This window comes from Xiphophorus couchianus, chromosome 24 (genome assembly GCF_001444195.1).
Source record: "Xiphophorus couchianus chromosome 24, X_couchianus-1.0, whole genome shotgun sequence".
NCBI lineage: Eukaryota > Metazoa > Chordata > Actinopteri > Cyprinodontiformes > Poeciliidae > Xiphophorus > Xiphophorus couchianus.
In genome coordinates this window covers 7,157,690-7,169,162 of record NC_040251.1, presented here as the reverse complement: position 1 = coordinate 7,169,162, position 11,473 = coordinate 7,157,690, and the positions used below count along the sequence as shown (strand labels likewise).

Here is an 11,473-nt window from a genome sequence, read left to right as displayed (position 1 = left end):
TTTTAAAGGCCTCCAGAAAAGCCAGTGTACCACTGATCAGGTCCACTTTAAGCTGAAGTGGACCTGATCAGATTATCGGACAGTTTACCTTTTGACTGGCAGGTTCAGGTCCTCCAGAAAAGGTGGCTAAAGATCTGGCTACGGTTTCTAGGTTGTAACTTGTTTGTTGGCTGAAAAGACGTGTTTGTAAATTTTTCATGAGCCTTCACTGTTGCACAGTTTACTCATTTCAGTGTCTAGGTAATGATTGGCAAACATTTTCCAAAAATAGCATGAGTCCAAGTTTAGAAAGAGAAGATTAGAGGGCGGTTTGGTGCTGGAGCAACAGGCAGTGCATTTATATTTGAAGGTGAAGATAAGTGAAACATGACTCTGAGCTGTAATCTTTATCTCTTACTCTGAATTCAGTGGACAATGCCTGAAATCTCAGACTGTGCAAATAACTCTGCATGTACATTTGCACATGCAGAGGTCGTGTGAAGAGAGAAAAATGGAAATCTCACAATATAACGGTAAATTTACAAAAATTATAGTAAGCTGCATTAATGCAATGAAGAACAAATACAGCAATGTACTTGGATGCCTAAAATCCTAAAGAGAACAAAAAGCAGAAATACAATTGAAACATTTAATATTTCTATGAAGGATGATTTATTTATATATCTTTCAGAGCATTTCAGAAAACTTGCAAAAGATTGTCAAGATTGGAGTCGAAACCTTACAGCACCAATGCCATGTAACTTCCCTATGGACCAGCGCCAGTGGTCACTGGAACAATCTGCCTGAAAGAGACTCCAGGAGATTCCAGGAACAACCTCAGAGACTTTATTCTGGAAAACACAGTCCTCAGAAAAGCTGAGAAACGGCACAGAATTATTTCACACACACAGTTTTATTTTTAGATTATGGCTTTGATGCTAACTAATCTCTTGACAATTGGTCCCGTATTGCCTATGGACTCGTCGCATTGTGACATCACAAGAGGAAGATCCCGTCCATCCCCCTGCTGGAGGGCAAAAAGCTGCTCACCGACGACTAGCATTAGTTTTAGCTTTTACGTTATGAACATAACGCGCCAAATTTTAAAGGTACACCTTGATATACAAAAGAAAAAGAGACGCAGTGCTTTGCTACTATTTGTCAAAACTAGGACAACTAGATAACAAGGGCAAGAAAAAGTTTTAATTAGGAAAGAAATTACAAGCAAGAGGGAAGTAGGTCAGTTATGCTAGCTTGACTTTGACAACCACAACATCTAGATGTGCTGCAGAATGTTTTGGTCCAATTAAAAAATAATAATAATAAAAAAAAGACAACCTAAACACCAACTCTGACAGGTCACTAGGGCAGGTATTTAAATTAAGCAATCACTGCAGTGTTAGTTTAGCTAATAGCAGCCGCAGAGATCACTTCTTAATCTGTTTGCTGTAGAACAGCGATGCATTCTGGGTACAGAATAAAGGTCGTTTGCTGCATCAGGGGATCACTGGTGGAAAAAGTGAGAGGAAATGCAAGTGCTTTGTAAACAGTCTTCAAAATAAGAGCATGAATATAAATATCTAACTGCTTAAATGATTTTTAACAGTAGAAAACCAAAACTTCAACAAAGATGTCAAACATTTTTCAACTGAAAGTTTACAAAACAGCCACTTAACTGAGTGCCTTAGGATTTATCTGAAAAAAATAATTTGGAGGAAGCTGAGAGAGCTAAATGTTTTCAAAGTTAGTTGAAACGCTGGATGAAAAATTTGTGCTACCATTAGCTGATTAGCATAAGTGTGCCCTCCACGTTATTGCATTATTTACTTAAGTTTATTTCTTTCTTGAAGTTTGTCCACCTAATGTATAATTAGACAACATATTCTGAAAATGAAAGAAGAAAAGAAAAAACTTAAAAATGTCCATTTTAATTATAAAATTTTGTGAGTATTTATGCAGCCCACGTTTAGCTGTTTATTTGTAATAAAAATGTGTGTGTGGTCTAAACAGAGATCAAGAGCTAGCTGGTATAGCTGCATGCATTATGTGGAAAATGATCTCTGAGCAGTTAAACACAAACAGGAAGTGCTCCACTAAAATATCATATAAACAAACTAACCGAAACAGCAAAAAGAGGAGCAGACAAATTAATAATGTGTGTGACAGTTGGACCTTCATCTCTCAGAGTCCAGTTTAAGTACAGCAGCTAATGTGCAGCTGTGACCCTCACAGAGTGGAGAGCCAGAGTCTTCAGTCACGTTGTGGCAGCTTCAGAGAGACCGAACACCTCCGAGAGTCAGGTTAGGCTCCAGCATGCAGCACCATTAGTCACACCTCATTAATTTTCCTCCGGATCGTATGGTGACGAAATCAGGTCGGTATAAAGGCGGCACCTGCAGCGCCGGAGACCCAGAGGAGAGCGGCAGCAGCAACGAGAGTCATCACAGACAGGAACGACTGAAAACCGCCACAGGAAGATGAAAATGCAGCCAAATTTCTCAGTTTGCTGTTTTTCTCTGCTGTTCATTAATTTCATAGGAGCTAAACCCATTTCTGACATACAGGTAAGTTCAGCTGGAGTGGATATCATCCCGACCGATGTGTCCAACAAATTAAATCAGTGTTGCTGACTTGTTTGCGTGCAGAAATCACTCATTTTAAGGCCGTTTCCTTTTTCCCAGAGTTTGCAGCAGCTTTTGGAGAATGAAATCATCAACTTTCCCCTCTCCTCTGAGGAGGCGCAGGTGGAGGAGAGCGACTTCGGCTCAGACAGGTCTGTGCTTGGCGCTGTGGGGCAGCGGGAGCCGTGGAGCGCCGTCGACCGCCGCAGCGCCACGCCGCTGGCCAAAGACGACGTGCTGGCGCGTTTCCTCAAAGACATTATGACCACCTCCAAGCGTTCGTGGAGCCGATACAAGAAAGGCGGTTTGAGGAGCTGCTTCGGGGTCCGCCTGGAGCGGATCGGCTCCTTCAGCGGACTGGGATGCTGAGGTACGAAACCGGCATGAAATTTCTTTCATCTTCTTAAAAAAAAAAATCACATCATATATCCTGCAGTTTCAGTTTCAAAAATGCATCATAATTATATTACATAATAGCAGGTCTGTCACTATAACAACATTCTGCTGAAAGATAAATTGTTCCAGAAGTTATTCCGATAAATGACAATATTGTTATTTTGAGAGCATTTTCAAGTAATATAATGCTGCCACCATAACATAAGAACAGATTGTCAAAGATCAATGAACTTTAAATTCTAATGACCATTTAACACTGGAACTACAAGACATTTTACATATCCAAAATAAATAAAACAACCAATAAAATGAATTATGAAGTATCTGTAAACTAAATTGTCCTTCAAAAACACCAGACTGAAACTTTTATTAACCTGTCTTAGGCAGAAAGAGAGAAAAGAGAAAAACTATAAATCATGCAAATCTAAATTATTGAGTTTGTTTTAATTTAACAAGCGATTAATTGATTTACAACATAATTACAGTTTGTTTTTAACTTTCTCCATAGGTTTATTCGACATATATTTATAGGTTTAGACACAATCCTGCAAAGTACAAGGATGCAAGCGTGACTGTTTTTTTTTTTTTTTTTGAATTTGGAAAAGTTAAATTTGAAGCTTTGTTTGTGTCCGTTCTGTTTTTAAAGTGTTTTTGTGTCGACAGGTCCGTTGTCCCAGAGACGTTGCAGACCGCCGCAGCAGTTACTGCTCTCACCCAACACAGATTTATTCCCTTTCATTGTGTTTTCTAAAATGAAAGCTGCTGAATTCTAATTTATTGTTTGTCTATTTATTATTTATCTTTCTATTGGATAAAGTCAAGTTGCCTTGTGATATTCTGTATTGGAGTAAAATAATTATTTTGCATATAAATGTTGATTCGTTGGTTATTTGTGGGGACAGCTATATGCAGCATTATGCAGGACTCGGCACAAATAAAGAGTTTTAATTAGATTTATTTTAATAATCATCAGATCTTATTAACTCATCTGAAGCTGAGGGAGACTCTGATCACACTGATAACATAACAAACCAGAAATAATCCAAAATGAACTTGATTATGAAAGACGAACCTTCATGTCAGTTACTAACGTGACAGACTGAAATATAATAACAGAGAAATAATAAACGCTCTGTTTAGTTGGTACAGGTGATGATAACTACTCTCATAGTTTCTATTTTTGATCAGATTCATTAAAAAAGAGCAAATAACTATAAAAATGAAAATCAACAACACATTTTAGTGGATAAGAATATTCCAAATCAAAGCCTGACTAAACATCTAAAATATGAAGATGTTAACATGTGTTGATGTTAAATGGCAGAAGCAGAGGTTAGTAATATTAGTTTTGTTTAATGTAGGCAGGAGAAAGGAAATCCAGTAGTTTTCTCAATAATTAACTATTTTAAAGACAGTTGTAGTTTTGGAATTGATGCAATGTTTGTGACGTTAATTGATTATTAGCATTAATTGGCAGATATCTAACAATGTAATCTGTAATATTCCTTAACTACCTAATGTCGCTACTTTGCTTCATTCCCGAATTCACACCAACTGCAGGTAAAATATTAAAATAATTTCTAATAAATTTAGCATCAGACTGACAGAAGAAACATGAATAATATATTTTTCAAACATTTGAACTTCAGCTGTTAGAATTAAGTTTATGACTGTAGCAATTGCTACTAAGCAAGCAACAGTGGAAAGGAACATCTTCTCTTTAACAGGTTTAGTGTTAGTGACTAACTGCAGGCTGAGAGAACGAATCCAGTCTGATCTGACACAAACTAAATATTTAGATCCAAAGTATTTAGCTTCTTATTTAAGTTTGGAGCTAAATATTTAATTACAAACTAAATATGTGGCTTGCAAATGAAATATTTAGTTTGAAACTGATATTTTTAAAGAAGAGCATATAAATAAAGGTTTCACAGGTTTTCATAAATTATTTCACAAGCATCAACTTATTGATGTTAGAAAAAAAGCATTAGTGAATATTATTTTAGTTTTTTATTACCAAAAAAGTTCCAGACAACAGTTCAAGTTGAAACAGTTTGTTGTTTAAAATAATTTTACAACTTAGTTGATGACTGAGCTTTCTTCGTTCCATGACCAGCGACTGTCAGCCGACTGTAGTGAAGCTTATTTCGACTTACAACAAATTTTTAAAATGCAACCAGAAAAAGGTTTAAAGTGCGAAGTGAGAACCATTCCACATTAAAACTGTATTTCTCACTCGTCATGAAGAAGTAACTGAAGTAGCGGTTGAACTTTGATCTGAACAGACTTCAAAAAATAACCTGAGCTGCTGCAAATGAATGGTTGGAGTAAATCTGTGCATCGTTTAGAGGTGGTTGGATGTTTACATACAGACAAATAAATGTATGAATCCAGGGGAATATTTGGAAACAGAAAGTGTATGAATCTTACAGGGAAAACATGTTCCCAAAAGACCAGGGAACATTTCTCTGAGAAATGTGAAAAAACACTAAGAAAAAATGGTAGATGTGTCTTTTTATTTGGTGTATGTAAATATCTGGTTTACAACGTTTACACTGGAACATGAAGAAGGATGCAAACAGATGTGCGATACAACTGTAGATCTTTGAAAAGCAGAAGTGGAACCTCCTGCACAATCAATAAGAATGCAGAAAGTGGTTTCTGGATGGTAAGTCAACAATAAAACTCTTGTCTTTTCCAGCAGCCATTGTACAGTGCATACAGCAAGAAAACCAGCTGACCAAACAGGCTAGAGCTGGGGTTGCTAGGTAACGGGTGGTTTCTGCTGATTTCTGATGTTACATTCAGAAGGTTTTTGAAACGACTCATTTCCAAACATCAAAAAACATCTGGGTGGGTTGTTTTAAGATCTTGGCTGTTTTTAGAAGCAGTAGAGACTCAAATGGAAGGATAAAAACTTGCAAAATTAAAATTTTTCATAATTATACACCCAAATCTGTGATTCCACACTGTAGATAGATGCTAATCTTCCAAGGAGTGAACATCTCAGCAACTTCTCTACAAAGTCAGATCAATGCAAAACAAAGCAAGACTTCTTGAACAAAGTCTCTTGTAAAAATTAGACCAAAATAAAATTGCTTAACGCCAATGCATGACTCAATTTTAAGAAAAATCTCAACAAAGCACATCAGCATAAACACCTCCTAACAGGTGTGAAGCACAGAAGTGGAGGGTTGATGATATGGTGTGGCTATGCAGCAAAAGAACCTGAGATATCACAGTCAATGAGTCTGCATACCAAAATACTTTAGCATCAAACGTGAAGCCATCAGTCCAACAGCTGAAGCTTGGCTCCAAACTGGTTCCGAACCAGAACACAACAGTAAAATTACAATAGAATCTCAAAAAGAAAACAATGGCCTAGTCAAAGTCCAGACATAAACCAAATTAAAATTTTGTGGTGGGACTTTCAGAAAATTATGCTGAATCAAACCGCTCTAAACCTCGATGAATTGAAGAAATGTTGGAAAGAAGAATCTAGATTCCAGCACAGAGACGGTCGGATAGAAAACAACTACTGCCAACTTTACTTTAATAAATTGTGAAATTTCTGGGTCATTTTTGCTCTTTGCTCATGGTAAACACCTTAATACTTTACTACATCCTGATGCATAGGACCTAGAAGGAGAAGTGGGGTGTACTTTCTGTATACAATGATTTCAGCCAATAGATTTCAGTTGTCTTTGTTCGAATCCTAAATATTACAGATAAATCCTCAGAAACAATTTTGCTCTTACTGCTGGAGTCACCAAACACATGACAGAGGTCTGTGTTGATGTTTAATATGTGCCTGCAGTCATGAGTCCATGTACGCAGGAAAAGTACCAGTTTGGTGAATCTGTTACCAAAACATAGACTATGACGTGTGGCCAAGGTAAAGCGGCAAGCACGGACCAAAACACAACTTTAACCTCCAACTATGTGTGCTCTTCTTGAAAAGGTTTTAATTTTTAAAGTAGTGTTTAAAATAGTCTAATAAATCAAATCTGGATTTGCTTGCTTTTTAGAATAGTTCTTCAGGACGTTTCACTGATTTACCTTCAGTCAGGTGGCTGTGACCAAGACTGACATCATTTCTATCGGTTTCTGATAGACCAAAAAAGAAAACAGCTCTGCAATAAACTAAGTAATACTTTAATTTTAAAAAGTCAAATTTTGTAAACAACGGTACATCCAAAACTTAAACAGATTTTTTTCTTATTGAAAATTTTAGAAAAATATAAAAACAGGAAAATGTCTCTTCTCAGCAATAAAAACAGGTTTTGGTTCACAACTCCTCTGAAAACGTTTGTTATATTCAACCGAGTTTAATAAATTAATTAAAGTAGATTTAATCACCAAGGTCTGCTTTTGAGTAGGAATTCTTTTACCGTCTCTAAATTTGATTCCAATTTTGTTGCCACAATTCAATTCAAAATCGATTTTTGATTGAAAACGGTTATTCATTATGATTCCTGCTTCGATCAATATGTGTGCAAAGGAATCTCATGATCCTCCAGTCTGTTTTGCGAGGCAGAATGACGAAGACATTGATGTGTCCATTTTTGCATTAATTAAGTTTCAGATATGAACCCATGTTCAGCTTAATCTACTCTCCCCCTCCGGACAGCCTCTGTACCGGAAGGAACGGCCTACCTCATTAAAAGCTCGTAGCTTAGCTCCATGTTCGCGGTGTTCCGTAACTGCGCCATCTTCATTTTCCAAACCTTGAACACGGTGAAACTCGGAAAGCTCCGTCTTTCAAGCACTTCCTTAAAAAACAAAATGAGTCCAAATGTTTTCCCTGAACGAGGACGGACGCGTCAAATCGCTCTCGGTCTTCTTCTTGTTTTCTGCAATGGCGGATCGTAAACAACTTCAAGCTGAATACCGCCACCTACCGTACAACAGCGTTATGACGTCACCATGGACAACAGCGTTATGACGTCACCATGGCCTGGGAATATCCAAGATGGAGGCCGAGACGCTCTTTTAATTAATCCACGACAAAAATGACAATGTGCCTTTAATAACGACATAATTGTTACGTGTCCCGTTTTACTTGTAGAATATTGTTTATGTTCGTGCTGATGTCAGTTTGTTAATTTCATTTTGTGTTTGTAATCAAAGATAAATAAGCTTTTTTTTTTCTTTTCGATTTGGGGACATTTTCAATCGTTTCTGAATTATAGCAAATGAGAATTGAGATCCTCATGTGAATTTATTTGTTAGTCTGAGTAAAAGTCACGGGATAAAAATATTTAAAAAATAACTGAAATGCAAAATAGTATGTAGTAATTTAAAAAAAATACTTTGTGTTGTACCTTACACTTTCTTTTGTAGGAAATTATTAATTTAATTTTCAGTTACTCCTTCAGTGTAATTAAGGACAGAACCGTTATTACATTGCGTATTTTTGATATATGAAATTCCTTTTTGTTAAAATGATATTTATGGAAAAACAACAGAGCAGATGAGTCTATTTTAGTCGGCTGCAGCGCTAAATAGGTCCATCATCATAGGAAACTCATGACCACATGGTTTCTGGTCTATATTTAGCTATTTGACAACAAGTTCTACAGGTAAAACATGCATATCTATCATACCAAACATTCCTGTGTTTTTTTTACTCTGATCTAATAGTCAAAACATAGCAAAACGTAATAATAATTAGGAACTTTCACTGCATATTCACCATCATTTGGCTTATTTTGAAGCATTTTTGTCCAGTTATCAGCACTGAGAGGAAAAAGTTTTGGTTTTTTTAGTTCTGAACACTGAAAAAAATACAAAATCTTACCAAGGTTTTTTTTTTTATCTAGTTTTTAGTGAAAACATCTTAGAATAAAAATAAGACAACACTAACATAGAAGCAACTTTTCAGCAAGAAATAGGAGCTTGTTTTAAGTTAATAATTCCTTAATTTTGATGAAGAAGTTCCAGTTCTACTGGCAGATTATGTCACTTATAACATGGGAAAAATGTCTCATGAAATAATCTGCCAATGGAACGAATACTTTTTTCCAATTATTAAGGAATTACTTAAAACAAGTTAAAATATCTCACTTAAAAGTTACTTGTAAGTTAGTTTTGTCTTATCTCAAGCATATTAAGCTATTTGCATCAGAAACTAGACCCAAAATACTTGGCAAGGTTTTGTGTTTTTGCAGTGAAGGAAATGAGGTCACAGTCTGAACCCCAGAAAAGAATTAGCTTATCTCCATTTGATGACCAGCATGTTGTTTTACCACGTAGACGCCTCGATTTAGCAACTCTGTCATATTATTTTACAACTTCCCGTAGCCTAGTGACAACATCTGAGTCCTGAGTGGACTGTGGGTTGGACTTCTTCCTGAAACAAAGTAGGATATGGAAGCAGCAGCTGTCAGATATCTCAGATATGCTACTTAATAAGGAGCCATTTCCGACAGCTTTCGTTATCAGAATCAGGTGTCAAGAATGCATAAAGCCTGAGTTCAAATTCCTGGCATTCCTCGGAGTGTCAGGCTCAAGTATAAAGGAGCTGCTGGTGGAGTCCGGCATCCGAACAGCAGCCGAGTCAAAGGCCAACAAGTGGAGATATGAACAGCAGCATCTCTCAGAGAAATATGTTTCTATCTTCCATTCCTCTCTGCGGTCTGCTCCTCATCTTCAACCTGGAGCCCAGCAGCACTTACCCCGTCAGCACCGGCTTCACTGACGCCGATATGGACATCCTGAAGGTGAGTATCCAACGATCCAATTAAGAAAATCACAAAACTAGAGAGGATTAGGCTTCTAAGGTCAATGCTGGTTGTTTCAGGTGCTGCTTCAGAAACTGGAGGAGTCGGTTTCAGAGCAGACTGCGGTGGACGAAGGAGTCTCTGAGGACGACGGCCGCGCTAACAGGAGCAACATGGAGGACACGTCCAGCGAGCGGCAGCCTCAAACTGACCTGGACGAGGAGCAAATCAGAGAATTCCTCTCAGCCAAGAACCTGAAGAGCGTCCGCAACGACTCGTCCAAGAGGTCTTCCGGCTGCTTCGGGCGCCGCATGGACAGGATAGGCTCCATGAGCTCCCTGGGCTGCAACACAATTGGCAGATACAGTGAGTTTCACTGCAGAAAACCGCAGGAACACACTGTTCCTCGTTCACACCGAGTCCGTTTCTGTCTCTGAATCTGTTTCTGAACCTGAATCTGTTTTCTTCTTCTCTCCAGATCCAAAGCAAAGATGAAGTCTTACCGTCCAACTGATGCTGCTCCAAAGTCTGTACCAAAACCTGTTTCCTTTTAAATGTTATTTATTGACTAATATTTACTGTTTATTTCTCTTGCCAATATTTAAAGAATATTTATTGAAAATAGATGTGATGTTGTTCCTTCTGTACTGTTGAATGTCTAATAAATGTTTACATCATCAGAAATGTGTTATTTTTGTCAAACCGTCACAAGGCTTCAATTCAATTCAAAAATACTTTATTGATCTCAAAAGGAAATGAAATGTTGTAACTCAGTGATGGCTGTTGGCAGGAAAGATCTCCTGTAGCAATCTGTATTACAACAAATTTGAAAAAGCCTCTGACTGAAGACACTCTTTTTTCCCCCCAAGACAGACTCACCTAATCTCAGGGTGTCCAAAGTGTGGTGCAGGGTCCATTTTTGGCCCTTGAAATTATTTTATTCGGATAACAAGTCAAGAATGGTTAAAGTAAAATAAATAAAATAGGAAATGACTGATAACACAAAAATCTGGAATTGACTGTTTTTCTTTTAATAAGGCAACAGATTTCTTGTAAAATAAGAAAAAAATATAATTTTTTATATTTTCAATTTAATTGATTGTGTGGCCCAGAAGTAGTTAAAATTTGCCAGTTTTAATAATGAGGTTTTTTTGTTTTCAGCATAAAGTATGTATTTAGTTGGAAATAGTAAATGTAATAAAAATGCTTCACTGAACATAAAGAAGGATTTTTTTACTTGCTGAAGCTGTTTCAGCACCATGGAGAGCAAAGAGCTGCAACACCGTTTGGAAAGTAAAACAGAAACTTTTCTGTTAAAAATCATCTACAATTCAACAGAAACTCCTAAACGCTGGGCAAGAAAAGTTACTGAGTCTCCATAAAAACTTCTGGATTAAAACTTTTTCACACATGGGCCAAAATTATCAAATAAAAAGGACCTGCAGACCAAAGGAATTATTTTTTTCCTCCTCAATAATAAACAATACTTTAATTAGACAAATAGAGTAGTTTAAATTTGTGTTGAAACTTAGAGTAGATCCCAAACATTAAAAGTTTTTTTTGTTTGTTTGCCTCGTTAGAAGACAGACGACCAGTTTTCAGATTTATTAAGTTCTCAACTGAAATAAAAAGAGAAAAAGATTTGGACAAATCTTGTCAATAAAACGTTCTGCCACAGAAATCATTACCATCTGAAATCAGAAGCTATCAGGTTAGCATGGATGCTAAAATAATGTAATAATTATTGAATAGTGA

General features: G+C 36.8%; 2 protein-coding genes and 1 long non-coding RNA gene across 3 annotated transcripts; 2 read left to right on the top strand and 1 right to left on the bottom strand.

The window, feature by feature from the left end:
• Positions 1-631: 631 nt before the first annotated feature.
• Positions 632-8,181, bottom strand: LOC114140301 (uncharacterized). The gene is made up of 2 exons (XR_003594544.1): positions 7,653-8,181; positions 632-830 (listed from the first exon to the last, which is right to left on the bottom strand). It is a non-coding gene; the product is annotated as an uncharacterized LOC114140301 (long non-coding RNA).
• nppal (natriuretic peptide A-like) lies at positions 1,971-3,769 on the top strand. Its single transcript, XM_028010076.1, has 3 exons — positions 1,971-2,543; positions 2,661-2,970; positions 3,660-3,769. The coding sequence occupies exons 1-2, from the start codon at positions 2,457-2,459 to the stop codon at positions 2,967-2,969; spliced, it is 396 nt and encodes a 131-aa protein (XP_027865877.1). The 5' UTR covers positions 1,971-2,456; the 3' UTR covers position 2,970; positions 3,660-3,769.
• Positions 8,182-9,512: 1,331 nt separating the features above from the next.
• Positions 9,513-10,398, top strand: nppb (natriuretic peptide B). The gene is made up of 3 exons (XM_028011174.1): positions 9,513-9,718; positions 9,799-10,084; positions 10,197-10,398. The coding sequence occupies exons 1-3, from the start codon at positions 9,578-9,580 to the stop codon at positions 10,211-10,213; spliced, it is 444 nt and encodes a 147-aa protein (XP_027866975.1). The 5' UTR covers positions 9,513-9,577; the 3' UTR covers positions 10,214-10,398.
• The last annotated feature ends 1,075 nt before the right edge of the window (positions 10,399-11,473 follow it).

Bases quoted from the DNA above. Each gene is read 5' to 3' on its own strand.
- nppal (XM_028010076.1), top strand. From the start codon at position 2,457: ATGAAAATGCAGCCAAATTTCTCAGTTTGCTGTTTTTCTCTGCTGTTC. The intron at 2,544-2,660 runs GTAAGTTCAGCT...CCTTTTTCCCAG, and splicing joins AACCCATTTCTGACATACAG to AGTTTGCAGCAGCTTTTGGA.
- nppb (XM_028011174.1), top strand. From the start codon at position 9,578: ATGAACAGCAGCATCTCTCAGAGAAATATGTTTCTATCTTCCATTCCT. The intron at 9,719-9,798 runs GTGAGTATCCAA...TGGTTGTTTCAG, and splicing joins CCGATATGGACATCCTGAAG to GTGCTGCTTCAGAAACTGGA.